General features: G+C 47.0%; 1 protein-coding gene across 1 annotated transcript in view; it reads left to right on the forward strand.

Annotated features, from left to right (window-relative positions):
* The window catches only part of LOC126456279 (agrin-like), a 172,310-nt gene that overhangs the window by 126,827 nt on the left and 26,463 nt on the right, over positions 1–19,020 (forward strand). The window contains exon 16 of the mRNA XM_050092030.1: positions 7,788–7,949. Coding sequence (XP_049947987.1) covers positions 7,788–7,949 — 162 coding nt within the window. The remainder of the gene's footprint in view (positions 1–7,787; positions 7,950–19,020) is intronic.

The following is a 19,020-nucleotide window of genomic DNA, read 5'->3' on the forward strand; positions in this document are numbered from 1 at the left end:
CTCGGGATTGGCATTACGTTCTCTTCACCGATGCACTGTCGCATATGTCTTCAATCAGACAATCTTCGGAGACAACCCAGTCAGGCTGAACGTCTTAGACACACTGTACAGTGAATGTAGCAAGGTGGAGGTTCCCTGCTCTTTTGGGGTGGCATTATGTGTGGCCGACGTACGCCGCCCGCTGGTGGTCGTGGAAGGCGCCGTAACGGCTGTATGATACGTGAATGCCATCCTCCGACCGATAGTGCAACCATATCGGCAACATATTGGCGAGGTATTCGTTTTCATGGACGACAATACGCGTCCCCATCGTGCACATTTTGTGAATGACTTCCTTCAGGATAACGACATCGCTCGACTAGAGCGGCCAACATATTCTCCAGACATGAACCCTATCGACATGCCTGGGATAGATTGAAAAGGGCTGTTTATGGACGACGTGACCCACTAACAACTCTGAGGGATCTACACCGAATCGACGTTGAGGAGTGGGACAATCTGGACCAATAGTGCCTTGATGAACTTGTGGATAGCATGCCACGATGAATACATGCATACATCGATGCAAGAGGACGTGCTACTGGTTATTAGAGGTACCGGTGTGTACAGTTATCTGGACCCCCACCTCCGAAGGTCGCGCAATATGTTGGCACAATATGCAGTGTGTGGTTTTCATGAGCAATAAAAAGGGCGGAAATAATGCTTATGTTGATCTCTATTCCAACTGTCTGTACTTTGTGCCAGGAAGGGTTCTCAACAAAGGAGCTCTGGGGACCGAGGTGACGCAAAACTTTTTTTATGTGTACATCCATCAACTGTAATAAAAATTTTGAATATAAAACTTTTACAAAATACTCGTAGTCTGCTGGTTTGCAAGCGGTTCGCACCAGGTCATAGAGGTCGTGACACCCTAGAAGAACACGGCCAAGTAACACAAATTACCTGGTTCTAAAACATACACAAGACTTATTACAAACATAGAGGGTTGCCCAGAAAGTAATGCACTGTTTTTTTTCTTCAACAATTATTTATTGAAAGTATGAGAATTACATATACAGAAGACTGGTGTTTTATTTACACACACTATTTTTCCGCATAATCTCCATCCTGTTCTATGGCCTTCCTGCAGTGCGAATGCCCTGTCGGTACCAATCCCTATCCTGGTGGCGGAGCCAGTGCTTCACTGTGTGAATCACCTCCTCATCGTCATCAGAATGTCTTCCACCAGTGGCTTCCTTTAATGGAAAAAACAAGTGGAAGTCGGAGGGAGTTAGTTCAAGTGGGTGAGGTGTGACGGGCGTGGATGGTCTCCCCGACCGCTGCAAATAGTGGAGCTCCGCCGAATCGCCTTCTGATGACCTCACCCTCCGTGCCCAGCGAGTAACTGTGCTTCTGCCGACAGCAGATGCTCCATAGACTTTGCACAAGGGTTTGTGAATCTTCCCCACAGTTCCTTTTTCTGCAGTGAGAAATTCAATGATGGCACGTTGCTTGTAACGTACATAACCTACAAACGCCATTTTGAAACTGTCCTGCAGCTACGCTTGCTGTCGGAAGTGACGGAAACTTGGCACGGTTACTTAGGAGACTTCCAATAATACATACGTAATGTTTCACATTTGTAGCATTGTTTTTGGCTGAGAAAAAAAATGAGGTGCATTACTTTCTGGGCAACCCTCGTAACGAATTTAACACACGCAGTATAGCGTGGGAACAAATAGCTAAATATTATAATCTAAGAATTAGATTTACGTATTAGCTACTCGCCTTCCTACAGTACCACTCAGTTTTTAACGATATAAGAAGGGACAAGTAAAAATTCCTGGCACCTCGTAAAAGAATAGAGACCTACAATACGTTAACACAATATTGCTGCATTTGCAAGAAGTAGAAAATTTTTGGGCTTATAGCCAGCACTACCGAGTTCAATACACTGAAGAGCCAAAGAAACTGATACACCCGCGTAATATCGTGTAGGGCCCCCGCGAACACGCAGAAGTGTCGCAACAATAAGTGGCATGGGTTCGACTAATGTGTGAAGTAGTGGTGGAGGGAACAAATCATGAGTCCTGCAGGACTGTCCATAAATCCGTAAGAGTACATGGGGGTGGAGATCTCTTCTGAACAGCACGTTGCAAGGCATCCCAGATGCGCTCTGAAATGTTCATGTCTGTGGAGTTTGATGACCAGTGGAAGTGCTTAAAATCAGAAGTGTGCTCCTGGAGCTACTCTGTAGCAATTCTGGATGTATGGGGTGTCGCGTTGTACTGCTGGAATTGCCCAAGTCCGTCGTAATGCACAATGGACATGAATGCTTACGTACGTGTCAACTGTCAGAGTCATAGCTAGACGTATCAGAAGACCCATATCACTCCAGTTGCACACGCCCCACACCATTATAGAGCATCCACCAGCTTGAACCGTCCCTTGCTGACATGCAGGCTCCATGGATTTATGACATTGTCTCCACTCCCGTACACGTCCATCCGCTCGATACAAATTGAAACAAGACTCGTTCGACCAGGCAACATGCTTCCAGTCATCAACAGTCCAATGTCGGTGTTGACGGGCCCAGGCGAGGCGTACGCGAGTGGGCCTTTGCTTCTGCAAGCCCATATCGATGACGTTCGCACGCTGACACTTGTTGATAGCACAGCATTGAAATCTGCAACAATTTGCGGAAGGGTTGCACATTGAACGATTCTCTTCAGTCGTCGTTGGTCCCGTTCTCGCAGGATCTTCTTCTGGCATTAGCGACTTCGGAGATTTGATGTTTTACCGGATTCCCGTTATTCACCGTACATTCGTGAAATGGTCGTACAGGAAAATCCCCACTTCATCGCTACCTCAGAGATACTGTGTCTCACCACTTACGTGCCGACTATAGCACCACGTTCAAACTCACTTAAATCTTCATAACTTGTCGTTGTAGCAGCAGTAACAGATCTAACAACTGCGCCAGTCTTACATAGGCGTTGTCGACGGCAGGGCCATATCGCCTGATTACATATCTCTGTATCTGAAAATACTTGCCTATACCAGTTTCTTTGGCGCCTCATTGTGAAGGTATCCCATTAATGGGTTTGGGAGTCCAGGCTGGGTCAACTCGATACGGGGCATCCCTCAGGTTGCAGATGGAGTGTCAAAAGTCACACGAAAACTTTACACTGTCCACAACGGCAAAATTTACTGAATATGAGGAATGAAGGAGGGAAGGAAGATTGGGTTTAAAGTCTCATCGACGTCGAAGTCGTTAGAAACGGAGCACAAGTTCGGACTGTGCCGCGTGTGTGGAAGCAAATCGCCGTGTTCTTTCAAAGGAACCATCCCAGCGTTTGGGTAGAGTGATTTAAAGAAATCACGGATAATCTGAATCTGGATGCCCGAACGCGGGTTTGGACCGTCGTCCTCCCGAATGCGAGTTCAGTATACAAACCACTGGGCCATCTCGCTCGGTACTGAATATAAGGTCGTATGTCCTTATTCACTTGTCACACCCAGGGACCAACACAGTAAACAGAATGCTTGTAATTAGAAGGAAGGTTTACCACTGGCAGCCGAATGTTGTCAGACAGATTAAGTTATTTAAACTGCTTGATGATAGTAGCGGGTATACACTCCTGGAAATTGAAATAAGAACACCGTGAATTCATTGTCCCAGGAAGGGGAAACTTTATTGACACATTCCTGGGGTCAGATACATCACATGATCACACTGACAGAACCACAGGCACATAGACACAGGCAACAGAGCATGCACAATGTCGGCACTAGTACAGTGTATATCCACCTTTCGCAGCAATGCAGGCTGCTATTCTCCCATGGAGACGATCGTAGAGATGCTGGATGTAGTCCTGTGGAACGGCTTGCCATGCCATTTCCACCTGGCGCCTCAGTTGGACCAGCGTTCGTGCTGGACATGCAGACCGCGTGAGACGACGCTTCATCCAGTCCCAAACATGCTCAATGGGGGACAGATCCGGAGATCTTGCTGGCCAGGGTAGTTGACTTACACCTTCTAGAGCACGTTGGGTGGCACGGGATACATGCGGACGTGCATTGTCCTGTTGGAACAGCAAGTTCCCTTGCCGGTCTAGGAATGGTAGAACGATGGGTTCGATGACGGTTTGGATGTGCCGTGCACTATTCAGTGTCCCCTAGACGATCACCAGTGATGTACGGCCAGTGTAGGAGATCGCTCCCCACACCATGATGCCGGGTGTTGGCCCTGTGTGCCTCGGTCGTATGCAGTCCTGATTGTGGCGCTCACCTGCACGGCGCCAAACACGCATACGACCATCATTGGCACCAAGGCAGAAGCGACTCTCATCGTTGAAGACGACACGTCTCCATTCGTCCCTCCATTCACGCCTGTCGCGACACCACTGGAGGCGGGCTGCACGATGTTGGGGCGTGAGCGGAAGACGGCCTAACGGTGTGCGGGACCGTAGCCCAGCTTCATGGAGACGGTTGCGAATGGTCCTCGCCGCTACCCCAGGAGCAACAGTGTCCCTAATTTGCTGGGAACTGGCGGTGCGGTCCCCTACGGCACTGCGTAGGATCCTACGGTCTTGGCGTGCATCCGTGCGTCGCTGCGGTCCGGTCCCAGGTCGACGGGCACGTGCACCTTCCGCCGACCACTGGCGACAACATCGATGTACTGTGGAGACCTCACGCCCCACGTGTTGAGCAATTCGGCGGTACGTCCACCCGGCCTCCCGCATGCCCACTATACGCCTTCGCTCAAAGTCCGTCAACTGCACATACGGTTCACGTCCACGCTGTCGCGGCATGCTACCAGTGTTAAAGACTGCGATGGAGCTCCGTATGCCACGGCAAACTGGCTGACACTGACGGCGGCGGTGCACAAATGCTGCGTAGCTAGCGCCATTCGACGGCCAACACCGCGGTTCCTGGTGTGTCCGCTGTGCCGTGCGTGTGATCATTGCTTGTACAGCCCTCTCGCAGTGTCCGGAGCAAGTATGGTGGGTCTGACACACCGGTGTCAATGTGTTCTTTTTTCCATTTCCAGGAGTGTAGAATTCTCTCAGCGGTCCGCCCATGTAACTAGCATTGCTGAAGTTAGCACGCGGCCGGTATAACGAGTCGTAATTGCAGTTACAACAGTGCTGCTACATATAGCCAACCACTTTTAAAACTTGTCACCGGGTATTAATGGAGAGATGTAAAAATGCAGCTCGCGGTCTCATGGCCGCACGTAGAGTAGGTATGTGGCACAGACGACGCGCTTGTGAAAGCCTAGAGCAATAGGTCGATTCGCGATACGGCTCAGCGACATTCACCTTTTTATCTGGTACTGTGAACGGTGAGGATTGCATGTGATAAACTGATTTGGAATAGCCTAGGAAAGACTATATTTCAAACGATAACAATTTGGAAGTTATTGGAAACAGGTTGAATGCATCGGGGCCAAACGATAAAGTGAAGAAAACGGCTAGAAGATAGCCTTGCTATCCTGTGTTAACAGTATCTTGGGAATAGAGAGTATTGGAGTGATACATATTTCCTGAACCCCTGCCGACTATCTTCAAAATACACCTTTTGAGCTGCAAAAAACTCAAAGCCGGGCTTCGTGAGATTGAAGTGTGTCCCGTTCGCTTTGGAAAAGATAGATCTTACATCGGACACTAGAAGCATCGAGTTTGCCAGGTGTCGTGGGACGTATGTATTCTCACAGAAAGCAATATGTGCACTATAGAGCATAGTTTAACGTAGATACGCGATATCGACTTTAAAGAACCATCCGTTCCCTCTTCTGCTGCGGGACGGTATAATTGAAGAAGTGAGTTATGTATAATTTTGATGTCTTTAGGCGGGTCAAGAGGTTTCTCCCCAGCACAACTTAGAAAGTCTCTCGGGAAGCTAGCAGGTCGCGCGCTGCGTCAGACTCATCAGTTGTAGCTGTAGCGGCCCTGGACAGCCACCCACGCAAGCGGGGCACTGCCGCTGGCTGGGAACGCTGTCTGACGGACCCACCGTCGCATCGCAGGTGCTTACATAACGCAGCATGGTAAAAACGCCTCGGCCAGGCACAGAGATGACACTGGTAACAAAGAAATTTGGCTTTCGTTAAGTTTGTAAGCGTTGAAAAATGACTTAAATTAAGCGTCAGCTTGATCTAAAGAACGATTTTTATTTGTATAACTTATTAATGCAACCGTGTTGCGCGGGTTTCATTCAGATTGATGAATCAGAGCACCGTATTACAAAGTTCTTTGCTTTGCTGAGATTATCACCAACGGAAATTCGTACAGAGTAGCTGAACATTAGTGAGACAGCTTCTTTATTTTGAAAACTTTAGGAGTCGACCGTACTTCTCTTGAAGTAAATTCACATCGAGTACGTCGGAAACTGCAACCACAGAATAAAAGAGGTGAAATGTTCTTATTATAGTATTGGCTAATCGGTGATTATGGACACAGGAAATAACTGACTCCACAAGTATACGAGGAGAAGGTGTGCTGCGTGGAGTGGCCGCGTGGCTAGAGGCGCCATGTCACGGACTGAGCGGCCCCTCCCGCCGGAGGTTCGAGTCCTCCCTCGGGCATCGGTGTGTGTGTTGTTCTTAGCATTAAGTTAGTTTACGTAGTGTGTAAGTCGAGGGACCAATGACCTCAGCAGTTTGGTCCCTTAGGAATTCATGCACATTTGAACATTTTGGAAAGCGTGCGGTTCAATTTACATAAATAATTAATTATGCCAAATCTGTGTGCATAATGAGTACCATGTTTCTTGTATGTTGGCTGAATGCAAACGCGGAAATGAATTTCGATCTAGTGTTTGGACAATTTTAATAACAATGCAACAATTTTTATGCTTCAACCTGCTACCGTGTATCGCCATCAGAAAGCCAAGAGGTAGGTGTAAACCTGTGGTTCTGCTCTGAAAGAAAAAGTGAGTCTTCACATTAATTGCTTTCGCAATAACTGGCGAGTACTCCACCAGTCTTCTGAACGCTTGGAAGAAAGCTGCGTCAATTGCAAAGCCAAAATGAAGTAACCTTTTACGAGGAACTGCACATGTTCTGATACATCTTGTCATTGTTAATAACTAACAGAGACGACAAATGACTTGCTGGCAGATTTATCCTAAACATCAGATTTTGTGGCAACTTACGTGCAGTTATTCCCATATCTGAGCCTATCTCCAAAGTCGGACTTCGTGGCATCCTACGTGCAATTATTCCCACATATAAAACCATCTCCAACGAAGTTGTAAATACAATCTACTTCCTAGGAAAATGTCAAACCAAGTTCATTAAATTAAATGGAAAAATTGGTCTGGTTTAGCTAAAAACATAATCCTTTCCTATGAAGTCCTATAATTTCCTCTGCGTGCCGGAAGTGGATGCATCGGCATTTTAACAGAATTCTAGAAGGAAATTTCTTGACGAAACATCGCTACCCTCTTTCACGTGCTTATAAACCGAAATAAAAGGTTTTCTATCAGCCTTTTTTTTTGTAATATAGAGGAGATACTAGAGCGATCAGAGGCGATAAGCTTCTCTGTTAACAGTATTATGCGTACTTGAGCAGTTTACAATATTATTTCATACAATACTCTTTCATAGTTCTAGGTGTTAGCAAAGCGTTGTTGGACCCAGATGTAAACTCCTCAACAACGAGAAATATACTTATAAAGGGAAACGTGTGTAATCCATCTTACATGCGCCCTCAATGGCGTTGTTGGTCTTCATCTGCGACGGACGAGCTACAATTGGCTCTTCGTGATATAGGCGTTTGAGTATTGGTGTGTGGTGTTTGCAGGTCCCCGCAGAGGGCAGAGCTCGGCCGCTGGCAGCGCGCTTTGGTGAGTCGCGCAGGGCGGAAGGCGTGGCTGAGGTTGGGCGAGGAGGAAGGGCTGCTGGCCGCGGGGGAGGCACCGCCCCCACTCGCCAGGCTCGACCTGCGCAGCCCGCTGCTGCTGGGGTGAGTCCAGTACTCTGTTCCTCATCTCTTGTACCTACACCATATACAGGATGTTAGGCATATAGGTGGAGATATTGTAATCACTGTTACCTTAATATGTAAACACTTTGTTGTTGTTTTTTTTCCACTGCAGACACTAAAGTTTCTTCTGAAAGTCATCTTGCGTAACATACTGTATATGGACCAGCTGGCCTGCTCATAACTGAAGACACTTTTCAATGCCGTTAGGCATACTCCTTACCAAATGGTCCAAATAACACTGTGGGACGTAGTTTCGTTTCTCCACAAAGGTATCTATTTGGTCTCTGGTGGGACAGGATGATTGTCAACTGTTCGTTTTAGCATGGCCCAAGCATTTTCAATGCAGCTGCGGTCTAAAGAATATGGGGGCCATTTCATCCGAGTGTTTGACGTTCCACTACGAAAGTGTTTACAAGATTGTGACGGTGAGGGCAGGTATTATCATCCATCAGCGTGAATCCCGCTCCAATATTTTCACCAAACGGAGTCACAATGCGTGCAAATATGTCGTCCCGATACTGCACACTAGCTAGCTTCATATGTATTGCCACAAGCCGTGTCCTGTGCGCATATACGATTCCACTTAGAAACATGACTGAACCACCTTGATATGAGTGGCGATCCACGATACAGTTGGTCAGTTGAGGTGGTAACGTTGTCTTCGTTGCATCTACACACGAATTCGAGCATCGTCAGGGTGGAGACTGATACAGGTCTCATCAGAAAAGAGCGTTGTGTCCCACTGCTGCCTATTCCGCAAAGCCTGGTTTCATGTCCATGCGAGACGAGGCCCTCTCCGAACCTGATTTACAGGAGGAGCCTTGAGAAGTCTTCTGGCATGTAATCCCTGCTCATGGTGCCTATTTCGTATCATTTGCGTTGACACCTGCACTCCCGTAGCAGTTTGGAACTGCTGCCGTAGACATACTCTTATACGCAGATATCGGTCCCGCACACCGCGGCCTGTACTGTGACGGTCCAAATTCTAGAGACCTTACTTTGATTCACAGCGACATTCACTGCGACATCCACCAGTCTCATTGGCTGCCCCATTGGAGTGACTATAAGGAGCCTCTGATCGTATGTTACTGTTGTCCAAACCATCCTGAAACGACACAACTCTCGTGATGACACACAGCAAAAGTACTGCAATGTTTACAGGAGACATGGTTACCATAGACTTCACATACTGCCCCCTCATGGTAGAAACATGGACTGTTTCCTCTAGAATGATATTACAAACAAACCAATGTACTGATATCATAAAGTGTTTCTAGGCCACAATGCCGAAATTTAAAGTTTCGGCAATATGAAACATTTATTTTGACCACAGTATATGCAGTGATGCTGTAGCTATGCTTCAGTGCGGATGCAAAATAATGTCCGACCTCTCGCGGCAATACAGTAGGGCTGGAGCAAAGACTAATGATGGACAGGGAACACTGCAGAGTGCGGCATATGGAGATCTGGGTTGGAAGGGAGACGTGCTCGGATAGCTGAATTGACACAGTCTGCTCTTGCCACACGTTCTAAATATAGCGCACTCCTTCAGACAGGCCATGATCAAAATCACTCTTGTACAGGATCACGCCCGGCCACGTGCATATGAGGTGGAACGATTCCTAAGAGACGATCTACGTCTGGATCTCTTGCACATCATGGACATCCATTTCTCGATTACGGTCAAGATGATAAATGCCAAGATGTGCCCGACTGGGGTGAACAAATTCGTGAACTTACTTAAATCCAAACACCCCGATGGTCCCATCGAGGTCGTTACAGTGGATCCCGGAGCACGCCCTTACTGTCTTGGAATTCCGGTTTGAGGTGCATGCTGATGTCGTAACTGCGGGCTTCCGACCGTATGGAAACGTGGTCTGAGAAATCGCGGACATTTGAGACCTATAACGTGTACAGTGGTGTCCGGCAAATAAAGATCGAACTGATAAAACACGTAACGTCCTACATGGTCATCGGCGGTTGCTGTGCGATAGTGATGTACGATAGCCAGCCACGCACGTGTTCTGGTTGTGGTCAGGAAGGCCACGCCAGGTCAGGGTGTATTCAACGCCGACTGACACAGACACCTATCAGATCGGTCCCATCGGCGGCGGCGACTATCATTACCCTCACTTACGTGAAAACGACGAAGTGATGAAGAAATAACCGATCAAATGCGGGTGCTGATGTCCTGCGAATCCAATAAGGACACGACCAAGGTCTCACGCCACCCCAGGCGACGACAACCCTGGAACATCCCAAACCGCTGTGACCAGGGGACCCTCAAGAAAAGATGGACTTTGATAACCGACATCAGCCTTCCTTACTGAGGGAGCGATGGCGAACGATCACCACGCACACTCTGACACGGAAACTCGTGTCTACAAGTAATGATCTCCTCGTAAACATAAACAGCGTCGGCGCGCATCTTCAGACGATTGCCTCCTCCGCACGACGTAACAGGACAGCGACGGCGATGCAGAGGGCTAAAGGACGTGTCGCTACTTGGGCAGGCCGACCTGATCTTCCACACTCTAGATATGGTCTCGTCTCTTTCCGACCTGCTGGCTAGAACGCCAGGGGAAGATGACCCTGCATCAGTTGCCCGTTGGGAAGAGGTACGTGATCTGACCTTTGGAAATTCTACCACAACAGCAGCCAGCAGCTTACGGCTCGCGGGCAGACGAAGTTGAACGTGACGCTCTGACAGAAGAGGGAGGGAGAGAGAGAGAGGTAGAGAGAGAGAGAGAGAGAGAGAGAGAGAGAGAGAGAGAGAGAGAGCGAGGAAAGTAAGGGCGATATCCAATGTACGCTTACCGCTCCGGTGACCAAGTAAGTGGCAGTGAGTCAGCGGCGTTTAGTCGACGATATACCATTCCTTCGTCGTCCTTGACGACACCGCCTGAGATGGAGACAAAACAACAAACTTTTCGGCTGTCAACAATCAGACTTAACACTATCAGAACCCTCCATAAATTTTCCATGCTGCAAGACATGCTTAATGCTGCGGATATCAACATCGCTCTCCTGCAAGAGGTATGCGTAGCCAGCTTTCCCGGCGTTTTCGATTACACAGCTGAAGTCTGCCACGCCTCACCCACCGGCAGCGGCATCGCCGTCCTACTTAGAGAGGGCTTGGTAGAAGGTGACGTTCAGTATCTCCCCAATGCACGGGGCATGGCCGTCACAGTGAATGGAATCTGACTCATCAATGTTTATGCCCCTTCCGGTACAGATCGACAGTGGGAACGCCTCAGCATTTTTGCAGCGGACATTGCGCTGCTCTGCCAGGGTCGTTTAGAAGGTCTGGTGATTGGTGTGGACTAACTGTACACAAGCGCCTCCGGACCATCTCCCATGCCATTCCACGTACGCTGAGATTGACATACTCATCCGCAGTCGATCCGCAGCTCGTGGTCGTGCGGTAGCGTTCTCGCTTCCTGCGCCCGGGTTCCTGGGTTCGATTCCCGTCGGGGTCAGGGATTTTCTCTGCCTCGTGATGACTGGGTGTTGTGTGATGTCCTTAGGTTAGTTAGGTTTAAGTAGTTCTAAGTTCTAGGGGACTGATGACCATAGTGCATAGTGCTCTAAAAAAAAAAAAAAAATCATCCACAGTCTTCAACAGCTGGACACATGGCGCTACGACCACGATGATAGATACTGTTATTCTCACTTCACAAGTTACTCGTCCAGCCGACTCGACCGGGTTTATATCACTCGCTCACTCCAGACACTGATATGCCATGCGGAACTATAGCCAACAGCTTTTTCGGATCACTCAGCTTACGTATGTTCCATAGACCTCAATTTCCTTCAGGGTATTGCGAAGTAAAAGCCCATGGAAGATCAACATCGCCCATTTCACCTCCCCAGTCTATCGAGTAGCCATAGACGATACATGGAACAAATGTGTCCACAGTCGTGATCTTCACCCCTCAGCCCTAGGATGATGAACTGACTGCACAAAACCGGCTCTCAGGCGAACCTTCATTAAGTATGGTAGAGAAAGTGCTGCATGGTGCAGACACACAATGGACTTTCATTTTACTACCTTCAGAGAATGTTCGCTTTGGACTTTTCTCGGGCCTTCAATCAGCTGTTGTTGCCGTGTTTGACAGAGATATACCAAGAACTGGTGTCTCCAGTCGTACTAATCCCTGCAACCTTTTCAGAAGGACTGATAGTCGCTATTCATAAACCGAATGGTGGGTCCCGTATCCATGATTACCGTCCCTTGCATCTGTGGGGGATCCCCACAACATACATGCAGCACTATGCCAATGTAGGGACTTGATAATACTGGCGAAAGTTTGGAACATACAAGGTGCGCTGACATCCATCGACTTTAGTCAAGCATTTGACCAAGTTGACTGCAGTTCGCTGGAGCACGTGATATCTGGAAAGCTTTATCAAAGGGAAGTGGTGATGCACCTACTTTGCGATGTGTCGTTTGGGTGTTCGTTAACGGTCGTTTGACGACAGCCGTGCAAATACGCCATTCTGTGCGCCAAGGCTGCCCGTTATCAACGATATTATACGAATTGGCCTTAGTACCCTTGTTAGGTCGTTACGCCGTAGACTGACTGGAATGATGCTCAGTACTGTCATCTTCCGATGCACCACCTACGCAGACGACTTGATGCTGGTCCTCCGTGGCGGTGATGATATGAGAATTGCCATGGAATGGATCACTATCTATGGGGCAGCGGCCGGTAGCTGCGTTAACGTCGAAAAGTCAGTCTCCATGCATACAGGGACGGGACTGCTACCTAACAGTGTCACCCCAATTGGGAACCGCGCGACCGCTACGGTCGGAGGTTCGAATCGTGTCTCGGGCATGGATGTGTGTGATGTCCTTAGGTTAGTTAGGTTTAAGTAGCTCTAAGTTCCAGGGGACTGATGACATCAGAATTTAAGTCCCATAGTGCTCAGAGCCATTTTTGAACCCCACTTGGGTCAGCGACCAGACGCGATGCATGGTTTTACACTGCGTGAACGATATATGCTGCAAGACGACGTGTATTAACAGGAACCTCTTGCACAAAATAAGAGTAGGGATAGCAGATCGGCGCCTGCACACTTTGAAGATTCTCCATAGGATACACTATGTCAATGTCGCGCATCCAACACGTCGCATAGGTTCTTACAATAACGAATTCAATGGCCTGCAGCATTATGGCGACTCTCGGTTACTTCGTAAGCACAGGAATGTTGTTCAAAGTTGATATGAATCCCTAATCCTGCCCAGGGTCACCGAGGACCAGGACTAGTAAATGTTTACGATAGAGTGGTGGCCTTGTTTGTTAGTCAACGTTTACGTTTATGGCATCGTCGCCCCACGAGTGTTGCCTCGCGAGCTTGCTTCTGAAAGCACTAGCGCCAGTCTGCCCCGAGCCCGGGTGTCGTTGCAAAACATCCTGGCACCATTCTTCTACCCTGAGGCATTTCTGTTTGTAACTCAGTTATAAATGCGACGCTCTCCAGGCTCCACCGTTGGCGACGGCGAAGGAGATCTACAGCGCCATGCAACGGAGACGACAACTGAGTGTAGTGAAAAAAAAAGAAAAGAAAAAAAACTCCAGCACACAACGTCGTGCCGTGTGGTGAACAGTTCACATAGCCATGCTCATGTGTCCAGTGCACCTGGTATGTGACAGTCAATGTAAAACACATCATACAGGAATGTCTACACAAATTCTGCATGGCTGGATTCCCCAACTACGTGCAATGTAATGTGACTGACACAGACTAACATGGCATTAGCTGCAGAGAGGCCACAGCGGTATGACACTTCGACAAACAAATGTTAACTTTTCTACTGCTTGTAACACAAACACACATCACCACTCGAACTCTTCTTCTTCCGGACGAGAGGTACTATCCAAGCACCAAGACCAACGATTTCACGTGGATGCGTGGCCATGTGGTCCATTACTTATTCAGCGAAGGCCAAAAGGATGTAGGCCTACTTTATTTTTGGAACTACATGCAGGAACGGCCTTATGCAACGCTTAAGAACCCCAAATGTAGACAATTTTTTTCCAACTTACTTCTGTATTGTACTACACAACCCTCCACGCAGCTGGATCGTATCCATGGCGAGAGATGATGAACATATTATAACGCAGATGACTTTAGAACGACCCACGGTGATCCAACAAAAGATACGAGCAGATACGCTAGGACGGTCCGGCAACTAGTAATGGAGTGAATGTTTGTTTTGTTTCTGTCAGAGGACGATCCTCCCTTTTCTTTTCTTTCTTCTTGGCACGACGTGATGACGTATATATAGATTGAAAAAAAATTAATAAAAAAATTTGCTTCTGGATAGCGTTTAGTTTGTTCTTTTATCCTGTTCCCCTTGCACTTTCTTTCTCCCTTAACGAAGGGGACGCCATGGCCAGGACTCGAGAGACTTTAACCGCCCACTCTGTCCCCCACCCCCCACACCCTCCTCCAACCGCCGGCACCATCCCCCCCTTTTGTTTTAAAAAAAGGTTGGTATCGTGGTAAAAAAAATCGGTTGAAGCGACCGCTCGCGTAAAGCAGTAAATCCGGGTTCGAATTGCAAGCCGGAACAAATTTTCATCTGTCACCACTGATTTATTTCAATGCCTCAAAGCAGCGAAAAGTCGTAAGTATCTTTCAAGTATCTTTGACTTGCTTGAACCATGCATAGTTGGAGGTATTAACCAACCTAAAACATACTACTGGTAATGGCTTCAATTATTAGCCTGCAAATTGAGTAAAATACTGTTGTAATGCTGTTCAGTAAACTGTCCTCAGTCGTCGATAAATATATCTGCAATTGTACCCGTGACACACCCTATATTAATTATGAGAGAACATGTGGAACATCTATGTAGAAGACGCATTTCTGGTTGATATAGAGGAAACTGTGAAACAAATGACAGAATAAACTCGTCATCATTCGATTAAATTGGAAAATAGTTCCGATGCATACTATTCTCTATACCTTCGCCTGTACTTTGACACACAGCCTCTTAAGATGGTTCAAATGGCTCTGAGCACTATGAGACTTAACATCAAAGGTCATCAGTCCCCTAGAATTTAGAACTACTTAAACCTAACTAACCTAAGGACATCACAAACATCCATGCCCGAAGCAGGATTCGAACCTGCGACCGTAGCGGTAGCCTCTTAAGACATAATGATAAACTGTTCGTTTCACATGACCGTGGCGGAAGGAAGATCAGAAACCACTGTTACTTGTATGTTGTTACATTTGGTCCAGGCCACCTTTTGACCATAGTTCGGGATGGGGCCTAGATCTTATTTCTGTGAGTGTAAAGCAGCAGTCACTAAAGTACTTATCCCATCTTGGCTGAACTTTTTGGATGCCTACGAGTTGCCAGCAATTGCTCTCTTGCTGTGTGAGGAACAGGAGGACACGTCTGTTTGAGTTTGACCAGCCTTTCATCTGCCAGTGGCCCTTCATTGCATTTTGTCCCCTACTGACACCTCGCCAACTTTTGATCCCACTCTCTTTCCTTCTTTCTTTACTAGCGTTTAACTCGTCTTAAGGGCTCAGCTGTTTTCGAGACCTGACAAATGTCTCTTTTTTTTTTGTTTAAACTGTGGCGCAGGCTCTTACTCTTTGCACAGTCATCACTATGTTACTGAAGTCATGTGCGTCATCTGTAGATGGATCATATAAAGTTTGTTCTGTGTGTTATCCCATTTTGTATATCGTATTTTTTGAGGGAGATATTGTGAAACAATAAAGTACGTGGGTCATGAGAGTCGAAAACTGCTCAAAAGCCTCTGGATGGTACACCAGACCAACGGTCGTAAATCGGTCATGTGGGCTCGATATGGGTCTCTCTTGCAAATTAACGACCTACGCGTTTAGCTACAAGAGCAGGTCCGTTCTCTCAGTTCGCATTCATGTAATAATCCCAGAGACCCACAGCAAAAGAAATTCCGTCGTACCATCAGACACTGAGTTTGTCTGAAATGTGCATCTGGCGCAAGCGCTTCTGTGCCGCTGGTATCTATGTGACTGTTTCTTTTAGGTTCTAGCGTGTTAACAAATATCTTTAATGTAAGTTATTTATTCGCCCAGGATTATTTAAGTTTTTGTGATTGTCCATTAACTTATGGGACGCTGTGTATATTTATACACTCTCTGATCAAAAGTACTTGGACACCCCTGTGTAACACGTAGGTAACCACTACACGCCACGACAGATGGGTCTAACAGAATAAGTGAAGTGGCGAGTGCTGTCAGTAGCGAAGCAGTAATGGCAGAACGCGGTGCTGAAGGGAGATCAGTGACTTTGTATGTGGGCAAGTCATTGGATGTCACCTCAATGACAGATCCGTCAGGGACGTTTCAGCCATTATAAAGCTACTCAAGTTCCCTGTTAGTCCATCTGATACGTATGAAAACTGTCGTGATATGAACCACCAACACTTACACAATTCACAAAGGCGTGTGTTACCTCAATAGTGTGTGAATTCCTAAGGATCAAACTGCTGAAGTCGTCGGTCCATTAGTCAATGGACTTACTACTTAAACTAACTTAAACTAACTTATGCTAAGAACAACACACACATCCATGACCGAGAAAGGAATCGAACCTCCGGTGGGAGGGGCCGCGCAATCCGACAATCAGACAGCGCGGCCACGCTACACGGCTTGTGTGTTGCTTCACTTCAAAAAAATGGCTCTGAGCACTACGGGACTTAACATCTGTGGTCATCAGTCCCCTAGAACTTAGAACTACTTAAACCTAACTAACCTAAGGACATCACACACATCCATGCCCGAGGCAGGATTCGAACCTGCGACCGTAGCAGTAGCGCGGTTCCGGACTGAGCGCCTAGAACCGCTAGACCACCGCGGCCGGCCTTCACTTCAATTTCGTCCACTCACATAAAGCATCACTGGTGAGGCAGCATCAGTAATGGGGTTAGGCAGTTTCTGGCAAAACTTGCATTGTTGCCACGTTTATCCAAGATGGCTGAGTCAAGATGGCAGTCATAGATGTGGCATTTCGCACTGACATCATGATAGGAAATTCAGATTTTGGCAACAAATGAGGTACATAACTAACCTCCCACCCCTCCCACCACTCCTACGACGTACCCACACTCCACCACCACCCGACCCCTGGAAATGGCGGGAAACAGTCAGTCTCTGTCCAGCTGCTGGAGAGAAAGTTTAGGTTAATGTACTTCATTTTTTTGTGGGAAACTGAAGTAAAAATAACTCCTAATTACACATCTATATACATAGTGCTACACAATGAGTGCCTAAAATCGCAATACGGCTCAAAATTGACGATGTCACACAACTGCTGTTAACCTGGCTGGAAAAAAATTCACAGTACCAGTCGAAACTAGTAGCAGCCGGACCCAAAATAAATAGTAACTCTACATAGGATGCTCCCTTCACCTACATTCGAAATGATCTCTATGCTCCACTTGTAAATTGGTGCCAAAAGACTCAGTCCAAAGTGATAACTGAAACAGCCCCTAAACTGGTACACACATAGAAACTATGCAATGTTAAAAAGCGATAACTGCGATGATATTGAATAATCGGACTACACATACCTGCTACTGATAATAACACCATGCTAAAAACTAACTGCACAAAGAGTAACGCCACTTCGTCTGTAGATTAAAGCCGTATACTGCAAGATATAAAAACAATGCCACAAAGCTTCGTAAATTACCAGGTGTACAGAGGAGTTTAAAAACTACTACACACGGCGGCCGTAATTACGTATCTAATGCACAGCATGGCACAGCATGGGATCCTCGGCTGCCTGTGGGACTATAGTTTTAGCTCACTCAGTGGTCTGCCGACGACTGCGGCTTGTAGAGGAGCCGCCGCATGCGCCATCGAATTAGCAGTAACCGACCTAACAACTGCGCCAGACACTTGTTGTTTTACATAGGTACTGCCAACCGCTGCGCCGTATTCTGCCTGTTTACATGCTTCTGTATACGCTTGCCTACACTAGTTTCTTTGGCGCTTCAATGTGTGTAATAAATCACAAACAGTGGTAAAGTGCATAGTGGACACGTCACATACTACTTAGGGCTGTTTTCCAGCGTAGTGCCACAAATGTTTATGCGGCAGCCAGTTTACAAACCCGAGGATCATACATATTGCTGATCAAGACCTCTCATCGTCTGAAATATTCCTTTTTGGCTATTGGTTCGCCATTACAAGGCACTTATTTTAGGATCATTTACTGTCTGTCGCAGACCGGTAGTGTCAAAATGGTACTAGCGGTAGAGGATTCTAAAATTATTTAGAAATAATGAACTAAAGGTCTCATTGCTTCGAAGTCAATAACGAAAGATCTGTAGCCGCCCATCTACTTTCAGAAAAATATGAGATCCAGTCCCGAAATTAGAATACGCACACTGCTAACAATTCATACACTACTCTCCAAACTAGGAACCAGAGAGTTCCACTGTTAATGTCTACAACAAACAAATAGGAATACTGCGGGAAGTAAATGGGTAAAAAATCACATAAAACGCACCACATTCAAATTTGCACGGGAACAAATGTGATTTATTGCCTTCGATGAAATATCGCCATAAAATCCCCTTCGTTCAGTGAAACGCCACGTGCAGTTAGTTAATGGCTCCACACTTTAATATAAGATCTGTTTTTCTAACGATCATTTGCACGCTCACTAAAAAGCAAGACTCACACAGAGAACCAGAAAAGGACTAATTAGAATTCCTTATCCGAGAAGGGAATGCACTTTCGAATTTTGCAGTCTTTCTCGATATGAAAAGTAATTCTGTTGCTCGCCAAGGATCACTAATTCCCGACGTCAGTATAACACTTTACAACGCCATCCCCACCCTATAGGTCCTAACGATCGCTACAGGCAAACACACACAATTTCGCAAGCTCCAAACCGCTCCACGAAATTATTTTAAAAATCAAGCCTTTCAGTCACTGAGTCTCCAGAGCAAAACGTAGGAAGGAGGTTCTGGCGGAAGTAAATCTGAGAGGAAGGGTCGTGGATCGTGCTTGGATAGCGCAGTCGCTACA

Source organism: Schistocerca serialis, chromosome 2 (genome assembly GCF_023864345.2).
Source record: "Schistocerca serialis cubense isolate TAMUIC-IGC-003099 chromosome 2, iqSchSeri2.2, whole genome shotgun sequence".
NCBI lineage: Eukaryota > Metazoa > Arthropoda > Insecta > Orthoptera > Acrididae > Schistocerca > Schistocerca serialis.